This window comes from Athene noctua, chromosome 6 (assembly GCF_965140245.1).
Source record: "Athene noctua chromosome 6, bAthNoc1.hap1.1, whole genome shotgun sequence".
Classification (NCBI taxonomy): domain Eukaryota; kingdom Metazoa; phylum Chordata; class Aves; order Strigiformes; family Strigidae; genus Athene; species Athene noctua.
The window spans coordinates 19,309,314-19,325,219 of record NC_134042.1 but is presented as its reverse complement, the minus strand read 5'-3'; the positions used below and the strand labels follow the sequence as shown (position 1 = coordinate 19,325,219).

At 38.8% G+C, this 15,906-nt stretch overlaps 1 protein-coding gene across 5 annotated transcripts in view; it reads left to right on the top strand.

The window, feature by feature from the left end:
* The first annotated feature begins 7,578 nt into the window (after positions 1 to 7,578).
* Positions 7,579 to 15,906, top strand: part of CDIN1 (CDAN1 interacting nuclease 1) — a 133,033-nt gene continuing 124,705 nt past the window's right edge. For all 5 annotated transcript variants that reach the window (XM_074909804.1, XM_074909802.1, XM_074909801.1 and 2 more), the window contains exon 1: positions 7,579 to 7,955. Coding sequence is in view for 4 of the 5 variants with exons in the window: in XM_074909802.1 (XP_074765903.1) it covers positions 7,624 to 7,955 (332 nt within the window). In the remaining variant the exon portion in view is untranslated. The remainder of the gene's footprint in view (positions 7,956 to 15,906) is intronic.

The following is a 15,906-nucleotide window of genomic DNA, read 5'->3' as shown; positions in this document are numbered from 1 at the left end:
AGGAGGCTGATAAATGGATTAAAGTGGAACATAAATTCCCTATGTCACCCAGTCCCTTAAACCCTGATGTCAGTAACATGCCTAATCATTCCATTATTATAAACGTCAAATATGTTTTACATGTGTTAGAGTGAGTGGGTATCAGAAGAAATGGAAGACTCAAGAAACTGTAATGCTGTTATAAGCTTACATGCAAAAATATCTAAAATATAGTGCTCACCCATTAGTATTTTGGATTCTTATTTTCTTATAATTTGCACGCTGAATCCCCTACTATGAGAGACAGACCAGTATATCCATTGCACTACACATACTTTACTTAATGCTGCTACTTCTACGAGCTAGCATAATAAACTGGAGTGTATAAAGGCAGAATACAAAATCACAGTGTGATTTTTTTTTCCGTAGTTAATCTGAGAAATTGTACACAGGAATCCTGCTTAGAAAATATGAGAATTTTTATTCTACTCAGCAAAATTAAATGCCTCAGCTGAAGTAGTGTTTGCACTGGATTTTAAAAAAGATGTTGCAAAGTACAGAGAGTAAAAAATTAGAATCCTTTCAGAAAAATTACTTACAAGAAATGACTAAAAGAATTGTGCTTGCATACACTACCAAACAAAAATGGGAGAAGTTGATCAGCATTACAATAATTCTGAAACAAGTTAAAAAGTCAGTGATTTATCATTCTTCCAAGTATACAGAGGAAAGTAAGTGGTTTCACTTGCAATCCGTAGGTTTAGAATGAAACATTAGAAACAAGCTTTCCAAGTTCAAGTGAAGTAAAATACTGAAACATATTACCAATGGAGACTATGAAAAACCTCATTATGGAAGTCTACAATAACAAATTAGAAATATTTCACTATGAGACAGTGCAGTTATATTTGATACTATCCAATATCTGATCTGGTTGACTACACAATCTCTTGAGGTTAGCTGCATTCTACACTTCTATGGTTCTCTGGTAACAGTCATTCAAAGAATAATACAATTCTTTAACGGTGAAAATACTTGATATGTAGTGAGAGGTGAGAATCCTTGGGCTATAAAGCATTAAGCATTTCAGAAGAAAAACAGTGAAAGAAACCTCAGCTATTCAATATAACACCCTAAGTATAAGGTGACAATAAAAATTTCACTACTAGGGGGAAAAAAAAAAAATCACCCTTAATCTACTTTTATCTGATCTAAAATAATCCAAAATTCCCTAAAAATTGTTACATGCTTAAGAGTTCCAAACTACACATAATAAAGGTCCTAATTTTCAGGTTAGCTAATCATACACAGCTCCCACTAAAGTCAAACAGCATTAGTGAGTCACCACAAGCCATATAAGCAAACCTTTGCTGTTTTATTTTCTTCGTGTGAGAGTAAAAGGAGGTGGACAGAAAAAAGACCCAAACTATCACAACAGCACACAATTCTACAAGTCTGAGTTTCTGTTGCCAATTGTTAGGCACTGGATAAATCAACAGCTCATAGAGTTAACACTAATCTGTTATCTCTTTCACAATTCATGCTTAGGCAGAATTTGTTCCTCTTTCAGAGATTTTTTTAGACTGCAATAAAGCACAATACTGGAGCTAGTTTTAGCTTTGTAAAGAATTTACATTTCTATCTGATATAATTCTGGCTATAATAAAAGAGAAGTAGAGAAGCTACTTAGCTACTCTGAGGTACTGTTCCAACAAGTTAACAAGTTACTGTTTCCAACAACTTCGGCAATTCAGCAGAGCCTTGCTGTCTCACAGTAATGCTTGGGAAATATATTGCAAAGTTACAAAATTTTGCTAATTAGGAAAAAGAAAAAATAAATACTGAAAAAATAATACAATCTATCACAAAGTATACTTTTTATTTCGCTAGAATAGCCGTATTTTAAGTGGGTCACATTGCAACATTCCTGTCACAATGTCAAACACTGTGAAACTTGGAAATTATACTATCCATTTTGGTGTACAACCTGGATCCAGTCCTTTATCTGTATTACAAAACAGTTCTTAATTTTTAATTTTTCCCTCCTTTGCCTTACTTGTGTAGAAAATAGCACAACTCTTCAGTGCTTCTTTCTAACCTTTAAATTCAAAATATGGCCTCCCTTATTCTTTATGGTATGCTGTCCATGTCATACATACTAAGAATAGTCTTACTAATTTCAATATACATTCTCTAATGAAGCTCATTACTACAGTGGCTTATTGAATAGCATTAGCATGAAGATGCACATTAGCATATATGTTTTCAAAACATCTCCTCTGTCATGTCTATTTCTGTATACTTTTGTGTATGTGTGCATATATTTTTTTTTTTTCATTCATATATTGTATGAGAGAAATTAAGTTTGAAAGATTTAGGCCAAAACTGTTCATTGATTTGGGCTCTCCAGTATAATAGACCAAGGACCTGGCTTTTCAAAGTACCATGCTCAGTAATCTGTATCTTCAAGGTAGAACTTCCATTAAATTCAGTTTCATTGATAGTGCTTAGCATTTAGTGAAATGATGCTCTCAAATGTAAATTCTTAGCAGAACATATGCACGATAATCATATTGCTTAATGGTTGGCACCTAATTTAGATGCCTAATTTGTGAGGTTAATCCCCCAAGGCTCTGCTACCTTCAACAGAAAGAGGTAGCCCTGCTGTCTCTGGCTATGCATCCCTACTTCCTCCCATGTGCTAGCACTTACATTTATAAGGCTGTTTAGTGAGTTGGATTCACAAGCTGATTTAGCTGAAAAGTAATATTTTTAGGGGATTTTTTTTTTATTTTTTTTTTTTGCATGCTGTTTCCAGCTGGATCGGCAGATCTGTCTCATCATGTATGCACACACTCAGCATTAGCAGTAACACAAATGCACAGGTATTATACTGAAACTGGTCAGAGCAGATTGGGATGATCTCTTGAGCCAGCATCTTATGGCACCTATGCAATTAAATTAGATGGCTGGCACAGAATAATGTGCATGTTGTGTCAAAAAAAAAAAAAAAAAAAAAAAAGCCACATGGAAAGAAAATTCCATCAAATTACTTCTAGGCTTCCGTTAAAAGTCTGTAACAGGGAAGGAGGGAATCCATATTTCTGGAGCAGCAGTCATATCATCTTTACACTTAAATTTTCTTTCTATGGTTCCTGCTTCGTTCACCCAGTACATATTCCAAATTCCACAACAGATAAGGCAGAGATCCTACAGAAAACAATCTAATTCATCACACAACTACAGGGTTTTCTCTGTACAGTGAATGAAGCTGAAATCCCTTGGGGAAAAGCAGTATGCAGTAGTTAATGATATTTTTATACATACAGATAAAGAGGGCAAATTAATAATCAAATTAAAAACCAGAAAGGTATTTTCATATAGGTTTCTGTACCTGACTACTGAGTGCTTAAAATGCAAATCCAAACTCCAGAAATTTCATCATGTGGAACTACAGTGGAGTCAAGTGGCAGGGTAAGAACACTTAGGGCATGTTACCATCTCAGTTATAGAAATTGATTTTTAAATAACTCATCATTTTAAAAAATCTTTTATAGCTTGTTACAGAAAATACATAAACATGCAACTTAGAACCATAAAAGTAGCCCAAGTCCATTAAAATTGATAGACTTTCAATTGACCACAGATCAGGCCCCACGCATTTAAAGCAGTGTTTTGAAAACACTGCACGAATACAGACTTTTTTCTTTTTTTAAAATGACTTCAACAAGCAAGTATTTTAAAGAAATATATACTGGGTATACTAATAGTACAGAAAACTAGATTAATTTGTCTCAGTGACTTCTGTGATCATGAGGAACAAATCTGAAGACAGAGAAGGAAAACAGCGCCTGCGTGTCTTTTTCAATTGTTATTCTGCTATGCATAATCATTCTACTGCTGCCATATTCTTCACACTGTTGTGGTATCAAGCAATTCCATGAATACTTTTAGGGAAAGAAACTGAAACTTACGGTGACTTATGATTTTGTGAATTGGCAAAACAGTTAATGTTTAACGGTGATGTATAGACCAACTGTTACTTTTTTTGTTTGTTTAATACATACCAAACATATCATGGTTTGTTTCACAATACAATCACTTTCAGAAAGTACATTAAAACCTATGGATATAAATTAGATCATGAATTGAGGGTTATTCTTGTTTATGAGGTAACAACTGTATCCTGTGGAGGTGTTTATTAGACCTGTTACCAGTACAGTTGTTACTAAGTTAAGTGGAAGCATGCTCAAGTTTTTCTTATTATATAAAAATATCAAATAAGAACAGACAAACTTCATGACAAAATTTTAAAAAAACACACAAAATATATCAAAAGACTGAAAAATACTTGTAGAAACATGCACCAAACTGAATTAAGTGGGAACATTACACACATTAGAAAATTGTAACAAGCACTCCAACCACTTGCAAATGAGATTCTATTCTTAGTGTAGTTCCCAACACTAGCCTCTACAATCGATAGATTGGAAAATATATATGACTGCTAGCAGTCTTTGCATTAATTTTGTTACAGAAAGCAACATGGACCAGAGATTGTATCTATGAAGAAATGGGGTAGTAAAGTAAAAAGATAGCTGTAAGGTCATAAAAATCAAATCAAAATTTGCACTTTGTGTGTGAATTGATTCCTCATAATATCATACTACAATTACCTATTCTCAAAACACAGTGGTTTTAAGATCTGTGGAGAATAATGGTATTTTAACTCTGAACTTGGCTGTAAATCACACTATGCAATCATCTTCTTAAGGTAAGGGGAGACACCTACTAATATCACAAACAATCAACTAACACAAAATTAAAAACAAACCAAGGGACCATTACCTACTGCTCTACACCAGCTGTGGCCAAGACTACCTGCAAGGAATGACAGTCACTACTGGAAGTCCTCTTTCAGGTGTTTTACTCTGTCTCTGTCTTCATCTTGCCCCTATAGCTTACATGGCCTCTTCCTCTTTTCCCCCTCATTTGTCATTCCCAATAATTTGTTTTTCCAATAGTTTTTTTCTCTTTAGTCCTCTGTCCTTCTTGGAAGGAAACTTAGTTTATATCATAGATGGGCTGGAACCCAACCCCAAGGCAAAAATCAAGAGCAGCTGCCACAGGCACATGCCAAGGATATAATACAAGAACAAAGCAAGCACATAGTTACTTCCTGAGAATGTTCTCTCAGCATCCAACCATTTGCAGCTGAGACTCCCTGAGCCAAAGGTGTACTTAAGTTTTTCATGTTTTTTTATGTATTTCTTCTCCTTGCTTACTTCCACCATTTACAACATCTTACAATATAGATGTCCACAGCTTAATTACACATGGTCTGATGTTTGTTTTATATACTAAAACTGTAATGGTAGTTTGACTGCTCAGAAAAAAAGTATTTAATGAGCTCTTTCTGGGGGGAACATCTCATTTTTTACTCATTAGATTTCTAAGCATTTCATTGGAATAGTTCTGTATTAATTAATTCAGGCAAAGAGTGGCTTATACTTTGCATACAGAACTTCTCATCTATATTTTGCATTTCACTGTGCAAAACGCTTCTTTGCGATGAAAAGCAGCAGCTCACATCTTTGAGGGCTGTTACCTCCTTATGACAGCATGATATTAGCTCTTCTTGGTTTCAGTGAACCGTTGTGCTAGAAGGCTATCTACTTTTTTTTTTTTCTTAATAATTTTGAAATCTACAAAACCTTATTCCAGTGGGAGAGTCTACAAAACATTTTATATATAATACATACACCAGATGTTTGTAGCTTCGTCCATAGACTGCAGTTCTAACATATTTCACTTCTGTGCATAGTAGACTGGTGTCATTTAATTTATAAAAAAAAAAAAAAAAAATCAAGAACATGTACTACTAAACAAGTGAAATTAACAGAGATAGAAGTTATAGGTAGCAACATAGCAGTTTTTAAAAACACTTTCACTGGAAATATCCCACAACAAAACCAGGAAGATATTGTTTTTTTAAAGAACCACTATCGTTTCTATATGAGCAGTAGTAGTGGTAGTGAAGGAGCATTTATTTTTTTTAAATTATTTCAAAGTAGTAATTCTCATCTTTGGAAAGATATGGGAAAATCATGGCTCAAGAAAATTATATCCTTATGGGCCTTTAAAGTGGGTATCAGAGTGAAAGGAACACCCCCTTTCCTCCCAAACACACATATCTCCTCCTATTAAGGATACCATTATACTTGGCGGAGCTAAAGAAAATCAAGTATCTTTGCATTAAATAATACTGTCCTTTAAAAAAATGCTCTTTATTGAATTTCACATATTATTTTTTGGTCTCCAAGTAAGGAATGGAATCTGTAATTTGGCTCGGATTTACTGTATTTTTTTTTCACTGTGGGGCAACTAATGAGTTTCATTTATATTTAGGCCATAGTACCAGAAACAGCTGATCCAAGGAAGGCTCCTTGTTCTAAACAAAACTCATTAAAATCCATGGAGGACGGAGTGACAGAGGGCTCATTGGACATTGTCAATCAATTAGAAGCGAGTCTCACAAATATTCCTAAGTGACTGACCCTGCTGACATACCCATGCTCTTCGTTTTCCCTTGAAGTTCCTGATCTTGTACTCTTGCAAGAAGCTTTCTCAAGATTCTGGCCAAGATGCAGAACACTTAAAATGTGATCCTAAAGCTTTCAAGAGAGAAAGCAAGTGAAACAAACCCAAAAACTATAAAAAGTTCTTAAGATTTAAAGCCATTTTCATAGATTAAGTGCCTGAAACCTCAAGGTTAGGACTCCAGTAGCCAGTACATAGTTCATGAATGTGATTAAACCGAAATTAAAGGGAATGTTTCTACTTCTCGGTCAAACGCATGGTTAATTCTCTTCATAACTTCTAGTTTTCTGGTGTTTATAAAAGGGTATAGCTATATTCCAAATTATTCCAGAAAAGTTATTAAAAACGCCCAGCACAGAAACCAAGGCTTGCAAGATACTTGATGATATTTAAATGATATTTAATATAATTTGCTTAGGTTTGGGACCTCACAAAGCCTGAAATAAGTCCAAGCACAAACTTTGTTTTCTTCTAAAATTTAGCAGGAGCCATTTCTGAGTGCATGTGCAAGGCCACAGGCTAACACTCGGGCCCTGTCGGGACCCTTAGCCCCGGCCCCGCTACTGCAGCATGTACTTTTTCATGAAACCGGAAGAACGAGTCATTTCAAAGCGTCTCTTGGAGAGGGCCTTAAGAATCAAAGAGCCTAGAGCCGTAACGCAGCAGGGCTTACACGCCCCATGCCCCGGCTGAGGCCGACAGGCAGGCCGCCCGCCCGCCCGCTCCACAGCGCCTCGGGCTCCGCCGCAGCCGGGGCCGCCGCGCTGAGGGCGCCCCAGAAGTGCCCCTCGCCACCGCCCCCGGCCCGCCAGCGCCTTCCGCCCTGGCAGACGCCAGAGCACGGAGCGGCCTGTGGGCCGCAAGAGCGGGCACGTCCTCAGCGATGAGGCGGCCGGCGTCCTCCTCCTCCCTCGGCCGAGGCAGCGCCTCCAGGCGACACCCCTGGGTTACGGGGCGGCGACACCCCCACGGAAGCGCCGTTTCCGCGCGGGACACGGCGGCTCCCCCTCGCCGGGGCGGCTGCGCAGAGCGGGGCGGCGCGGGATGGCGGCTCTCCCCGCCCTTCCCCGCCGGGCCGCGCCGCTCCGCGGGGCGGAGCTGCAGGAAGCCGCCGCCGTAGCCGCCCCCGACTGCCGCGGCACCGGCCTTGTAGCAAAGGGCGCCCGGGGTGGCCGCGTCCCCCCCATCACGGGCCTTCTGTCTCTCGCCGCCCGGCGGGGCCGGGGGCCGGAGCGGCGCAGCCCGTTCCCTTCGCCCCTGCTGCCGCCGCGAGGCATGAAGCTGACCAAAGCCCAGTACGATGAAATAGCCCAGTTCCTGGGGCACGTGCAGCCCACCCGGCAGAGCCTGAGGAAGCTGAAGGAGAAGTTCCCTAGGTAAGTGCTTCCTGCCCTCCGGGGCCGCTGCCCGCTGCGGGGCCGGCGGCTCGGGCCCCTGGCGGCGGCCGGCGAGCTCGCTGCCGGGCGGGCGAACGAGGGGCCGCAGGGGGGCTGATCCGCCAACTCCAGCCGCTGCCCCCCGGTTCCAGGCCCCACATGGTACAAAATCACTTGGACACGCACACGGTCATCGACGGCAAGGGACGGCTCACTCAAACTACTGCGAGGAGCAGGATGCTTCTCACGCTGTGACCTCAGAAGCTGGCACAAAATAAAGAACGCTTCCCCCGTCGCCCCCAGCCACACGTCCACGTAAAAGCTCTCGAGTCTTTTCATGAGGCTGTTAAACACCAAGTAGATCTTAACGTGTATGAAACCTTAAGACTTAGGCCATTCCTCTGTGGCTGAGACCAAGAGTGAAGTCCAGGCTGCGATACCACTGCCCCTGTGGCTTAGGGATAAGGGGCTTTCCAGTCCCATAACTTCGTTGTCCTGTTCTCCACTTGAAGGCTGGAAAAGAGATCATCTTAAATGGGAGCGTTCATTTGCCTCCTCTGCTGAGCTGTGTTCAGGGTTGTTGAAGACAGAATGACCATAGTCTGCCATAGAAAGGTGTACGCAACAGGATGCGCACCATGCGCTAATCACTGCCAAAATTTGCTTGGTACCAACAACCACAGAGTTGTAAAGAACGTGTCGCAAGGTTTTTTTCTTTTTTTTTTTTTTTTCAGGTTTGGGGTAAGGATTACTAGTGATGAATCAGACAGAAAACTAAATTGGGTTCTGTGGGGAAAGGAGTGGTGATGTCTCTAAAGTCACCAGAAATACAGAAAATTAGCTTTTTAAGTGCTGTGCTTACTTTAGTGAGAGAGAGAATAAGTAAAACAGAAAATCATTCCCATGCTTCCTGAGTAAGCCTTGGTAGTCTTACCACAAATGTGGCTGAGGAAACAAGCTTTGCATAACTTACTGTAAGTGAATAAAGAGCCAACATTAACTTGGGTGTTTAAACTGTCCAGTGAAATCTTTTGCTTTTCAGGAAAGTGTGTAATGTAGTTAAAAATCAAGCTGAGAGAGTAGTCTTGTTACAGAGAAGTTTAAGAGTCAGGTCAACATAGTGCTGAGGGATATGGTGTAGTTGGGAACTGTCAGTGTTAGGTTAATGGTTGAACTGGATGATCTTCAAGGTCCTTTCCAACCTAGACAATTCTGTGATTCTGTGATACTAAAGCAATGTGGTTGGTTCAGTGAGAGCATTGAGTTGTATTGTTGGGGACCCAGCTCACCTTGCACAGTACTTGTGCGACTTGGGAAACCACTTACTGTGACAGCATATGTCTAAGGAGCTCAAACTTGGCTTTATCGCTTTGGTGCTAATGAAATTAGGAGAGAGTGTTTGTGTGCATGTGCATGCATGCACACACACACATGCACATGTTCTCTTTTTTCTAGTCTTCTTACAAAGCTGTCTTGAAAGAAGGTTAGAATTTGAGTTGTTTTGCCAGGTCAGTCACTGTGTGTAGGAACCCACTTCCATTACAGATCATAGGTGCATGCATGTCTGTAACAGGGAAAATGAGTTTGTCAGAAAAAGACCAGGCCTTTCTTTCTGCTCATACATTTTACTTCCCACTCAACTCCTTTGATGCCGCAAAAGGTCCATTGAGTCCTCAGTTTCAGAACTTGATGACTCTTGAAATACTAATAACAATGTAGTTATATCAGCAGAAAATTACGTTTTTTCCAAAGAAGCTGCCTCAGGTGTGGTGAACACTGGAAAGCAGAGATTAGGTCTAGCAGTGGGTTCTATGATTTGCTGTCATACTGTTATCTTGTTATCCATATTATGAGATGAGAATACCCTCTTCTGAACTCCGCTTGCGGGCCTCTCCTGAATTTTGTTTGTCTATCCTGGGAGAAGGCTAACATCTTCTATTTGAATGATGAATGGATACCTTTTTTAAAAAATATCTGTCATAAGTATATTTTGAGAAGGTCTGCCTATCTCCTTTCGGTGAATGGCTCAGCAAGTTATGTTTTTTGTTGTCTTTTTGTTGATTTCTCATAGTGAGGCAGATGCAGAAAAAGTTTGAAGTAGCAAAACATCTTGGGCTAATGATTTTGAGATGCAATTTAAAAAAAAAAAAAAAAAAAAAAAAGGCATTCCAAAGCCTCTACTTGACTTAGTAGCAAGGGAGATATATTGAAATAGATTCATGTTAACAACGTGAAAAATAGGCAGTCTCTATAACTTGTATCTTGTCTCTGTATCTTGTAGAAGGGGCCAGCTGCAGAGATTTGTGAACTTGTGTTCCATCTTAAGTGCAAAAGGGGAGGCTTTTTCACGCTTACAACTGTAGAGTGAGTTTCTTATAATCTAGAACCTGTGTCATTCTTCTCTAGGACAAGAAGGGTCTGACTGGACTTTTTGCCTTCCTTTTTTCTTTATGAAAACCAAACTCAAAGAAACCAACGCCCCACTTCACTCAACCCAGCTTTCTAATTCAGTCTTTTAAAGAAAATATTCCAGAACCTGTCATGGCACTTGTACTGTGATGAAGGTATCGATAACCAGTTTATCATTATTGTACAGTAGCAGTTGATGATTCAGACTGGAAAGTACTACCATAGAAAGAACATCCATAATAGCTGCTTTCACCTTGCACTTTCAGACTTGCCCCAGGAAAGATCCAGGAAGGATCAGTATTCCACTGGTAATGCAGTACATAAACTTACAGTTTTCAAGTATTTCTGGTTCCTACTGCCTTGCAGGTCTTGAGAGTCTTTGGATTTCTGCACTAATCTGCCCAGGTCTTTTTCTAATAGTGTCTTATCTATTGGTTCCTCCCTTGTTGTGTTTCTGGAAGACTCACAGTTTATGCTGCTTATTTGTATAAAGTATCTTTCATGCTTTGTTATGGGCCTGCTCTTGTTCTGCAGTTTTTCCCTAAGAGTAATTTAATTGCCATAAACCTATTGCCACAATGTATAGGTATGCTGTGTGGTGGCTGCCAACACGACCCATGAATCTAAATAATTTTTTAACAGGGTCGTTTGTTCTTTGCTATTACTGAACTAATTCAGCAGGTGAGATTCCTGCTTCAGAAGGGTGTTGCTATGTGATTTATTAATGTTAAATAGTCAAAATGAGACTGCTTCTAACACTCTTTATACATATCCTTATACAAGCATTGAGACTTTTTTTGGTTTTTTTACAGTCCTGTAACATCGCGGACAACATGGATTTAGTCTACTTTACTTGAAATCCAGTTATTTTGCAAAAATAGAAACTTGAGAATCAAATTGCTATGCTTTTTATGTAAGTGCTGCACTTTTTATTCTATGCCTGGCAATTGACAATGTATTTATTTATTTATTCTTAAGGTGTTTGTTACGTGCTTAGCAGTTGTCTTCTGATGCATTCATGTTCAACAGCAAAATTTTTGGATGACCTGAGGATTTATGAAAATATAATTCTGAGCACTAAGCACAATAAGTATCTGCCAGTATTGGATCACTGATACAGTTCCTTTGAGCTTCTCAACATACACATCACTGAATTGATAATTCTGTATGTTCTGTCTTGCGCTCTTCTAAACCTTTTCTGCTTTGTTTCTCACTAGAATTTATCTGCTTGCTAATGATCTGTGTTTTTCTTTCTAACTTCTGTATTTTATTCTTCTGCGTTCTTGTTAGCCACTGGCTCATGTTCTTCTGTGATACTATTCTTAATGAGACCTAATGTCTATATTGGACTACCCGTTGTAAGACTAGTTGCAGAAATGTAGGGTGTTGCAGGAAATGGTCTAGGAAAGATACAATCTTTTCAGTGCTTGCTTCTCTCTTAAATAGTACTTAGAGCTGCCAACAGGTAGAATCTTTGGCATAAGAATCATCTTAGCGTTACCTGTTTATGGTGACAAGATGTAGGTTAGACCTATAAATTTTAACTGTATCCAAAGACTATTTTAACTTGTCCAGAAAATTCCAGCTGCTAAGGGTTTGATTCATATCCAAGTTGATATTCTGGTACTTCAGTTTAGTTTCTGGGCAGGGGAGAATCTCAGTTCTTCTATATATGGCAGAATGCACAGTTCTCTTCAGAAACTTTTCCTGAAGCTTCTTAACAATAGAACGTGTTTGACGAATGACTGGACCCTTCTCAAATCTATACCTTGTAAACATTTTGCTGCTTTTCTTCAAATCCAGTTCTAATTTAATATGACAGTTTTCTTTATTGAATCTTCTTCTAGTCTCTATCAAGATTTCTCAGGGTGTAAGGTTTGCTGATCCAATTCATTATGGTACTATCTTGTTTTTTTCCCTTCTGCAAAGTTTCTGCTGGTTTGGGTCTGTGCCAAGTCTTTGAATTTCTCACACTATGTTGTGCTTGATTTGGGGATTCCAGAAACCTTCTGACAGTGCAAGGTTGTTTCAGTAGCCTTGGATCTTTTAGAGACTCCAAAACCCATGCTTTTCAAATTCTTGCATTGAGCTGTTGTGAAACATACTTCATGCCATCTAGGAGTGCTATGTTCTTCCATAGCACAATTAGTGAAGTCTCTCTTGTTTCTCTTCCTTACATACAGTTGTTAAACAAACGTAGTGCCTCTAGCCCAACTTCCCTTTCAGTAACTTCACTTTTATTCTTGCAGAAGAAGCATTCTTTTTTGAGGTTGAGTGCAAACTGTTTATAGAGTGTTTCAAAGTACTTAGATTTCAAAGTATTAGAATTTATAGCAGCTGTTCTGTGCAGGCCTTCACTTTTCTGTTCATTTGTTCAAAGTACTGTCCTGTTTGTGTCCCTTCTGTGAAAGTTTCCTTCCTAGTGGTTAGGAAGAGATTTTCTTACAGCAGAAAGTTAAGTGAAGCTGGCATAAGAATAACTTCCCCCCCCCCCCTTTTTTTTTTTCCAATAAGCAAGAGAAAAACATGGTGCACAGGTTCATATTAATATACTTGATATTCAGGTATGGATATTTGGATTTCACATATGTAACTTCATTTTGATTATTGGAATGGACACAATCTGTGTTCCCAGAGCCTGTCCAGTGATGCACATTCCTCTACATTCATGACCTGTCTTTTTCTTCATTACTTAATATCATTTCAGGTTTTACACACATTTTCAGTAATTATGCTGCTCTTTTGCCAAATTACTGTTAGCTTTATCAAATAATATTGGCCTTGGAAAGCATTCCAACAAGATTTTTAACTTTAAAAATATATATATCTGTGTGGTAATGTCTCACAGTCTAAATTGGAAAATATAATTTGTTTATTATTTACTCATTTGTATCACTTTTTCAGTGATGGTTCATACTGAAACAAAGGCCCTAAATAAGTTTAAACGTATGCATCAATGTCATTTCTTTTACCAGCCACTTAAGACTGAGTTAACATTTTTTTCTTCCTCTTTTCCAGTCTCATTGTTGCCTCTCTTTTCGCTTTTTAGATTTGGGGGTAGAGAGGCCTCTTATTTTCCTCTTCTAGCCAGTTTTGTATACAAGGAAATATATTGCTTTTTTGTGAATAATTTAATTCCACCTTTGTACTGTTGCTTAGATTATCAAGAAATACTGATAAGCCTAAAATGGTTGTGATGAGAAACAGAAAGGTTGAACTGCTCCTCTCTTTCATGTCCCTCTCCTCCCTCTTCTCCCTCTTCTCCCCTCTCCCTCTTCTCCTCTCTTTTTTTCCTTTTCTTCCTCCCTTCTTTCTCTTTCTTTCCATTCCTGTGTTCTGGTACCTGCTGCTAACAGAGCCTGGAGATGAGTCAGGGTGGAAGGAGAATTCTCTCTCCTCTGCTGTTGTGCTCCTTGGAGCTGCTGTTACCAAGGAAGTAGGACAGTGGAGCTCAAGGGCCGAGGGCAGCTACCTGTCTACATGGGTTTCAGAGCTCTAGGCTTAGGACTCAAGCACAGGTATACTAGACAGGGACATCTTACCTATGAGCAAGCAACCTAGTGGTGTGTGACACTTCAGTTGCACTCTCTTCTGCCTGGAAGGGCTCTCATCATAGCAAAACTGTCGTAATTTTTGTAACTTCTCCTGCTCTCCTTGGTCTTTTGAATAGTTGGTTAGTTATTTTGGAAAGCAGAGGAACTAGGCTGTTTTTCTTTACTGTGCAAACACTGATCTAGCAAATCTCATTTAGAAAATTGTGTTTGTGCCTGAGTGCTAGAAACTTAATTCTTTTACAAAAAAAGGAAAGTATAAAGGCACATTTAAGCTCCCTCTGCTTCTCTCTATTCTCACTACTTAACAATGAAATATATTCAAGCTCTGCCCTTATAAACCACCTCATCGATTTCAGTAGACCAGCTCATAAGAGAAGAGAAAAAGGACATTAGTAGGAGATGCAGAGGCTTGGAGGGAGATGCTAAATGGCCACTGGTGTATCTCCACCCTGTCTATTTTGAAGTGGCAAATACTTTGCACTAGTGTCTTGTATTTAAATGATCTGGAGCATATAACTAGAGCAAGTAGAATTTTTTACGTTTTGTGTTTTTTCTTCTTTTATGTCAGACTTACACTACTGTTTGGCTTTGTCTATTATATGTAGCAAAAGCCTAATATAATTTAAAATTTGTTATGTATTTGAAGCTGCATTTAACCTCACTGGTAAACAGATTGATAATAATAATGAGAAAGATCATTATTTTAAAAGAAAATTAACAATATACATGTTTTCAGAAATGACCTACAATAAAATGTAGCATATTCAGAATAATCTTCAAATAAAATAAAAATTTACTATACAAAGTAATTATGTGAGCTCTGAACTGATATTGTTCCCTTTGGAAAGTTGTTCTCGCTATTCGAACCCCTAGTAGGCTATATACTGTAAGATATTACAGCTTTGATAGACTAACCCAGAGGATGGTACAGGTTTTCTCTTTTTAGAGAAAAGCCTTAAAGAAGTTGTAACTTTATGTTAACCAGATTGGGTATGCCTCGCTGAAAAACTGCTTGCTTATAGTATGCGTTGGAATGGGCTGCCCAGGTTGGTGGTGAAGTCCCCATCCCTGGAGGTGTTTAAGAGTTGGGTCGACATAGCACTGAGGGATATGGTGCAGTTGGGAACTGTCAGTTCTAAGTTAATGGTTGGATTAGATGATCTTCAAGGTCCTTTCCAACCTAGATGATTCTGTGATTCTGTGACCCTAAATAGGAAGGATATTAATCCTCCCCTGTTATACCAAGTATACCAACTAAATCCCCTATTATTCAGAAGAACATTGTTTCCTCTGTTATTCATTAGATTAAATGTAAGGTACTTGTTTAAAAGCTAGCCATTGTGGAAGCAGTGGGAGCTTTCAGAGTAGAATGGAAAATACAGTTCTGCGCAGTTTTGGGGCTTTCAAATACCAACAGACAGGATTTAGACAGAAATGTCTTATGCTGGCATCTGTAATTTCTAGGTCTTCAGGAAGTGGGTGCCTTCCGGATTTGTTGGAAGATGGAAAGAGTTTTAATTGTTTGCATGTTATCTATTAACTAAAAAGTAGATGACATGTAAGTGTATGTCAACATGAAAGTTAATTTTGCAGGAAGTCCATTGTAGTTATCTGTTACAATTTTTATAAGTGTAGTCATCCTCTTCCTTACGAGCATTCCCACATATGTTGTCCATCCTAGCAAAATGAAAAGTTATTTTAAAGGTTAGTCTTGAAATTTTGCTTGAAATACACAATCAAAATTAAAGTTGTATTTTCTGAGTCCTTGAGTGCTAAGCCTCTTCCTTCTCTCTTAACCTCTTCCCTTTCCAATACAGAAAGTGCTACCATACGGGAGTACAGTTCATTTTATAAAAAATTAATCACACAAAACAGGACTTATTACACTTGTGAAATTAATTTTGGCTGAGTAAAGGGAAAGCCTTTTTGGCCTTGAGGAATTTATACAAACCACTTAGAAGCCAGTCCTATATCCTTTGAAGATTTGA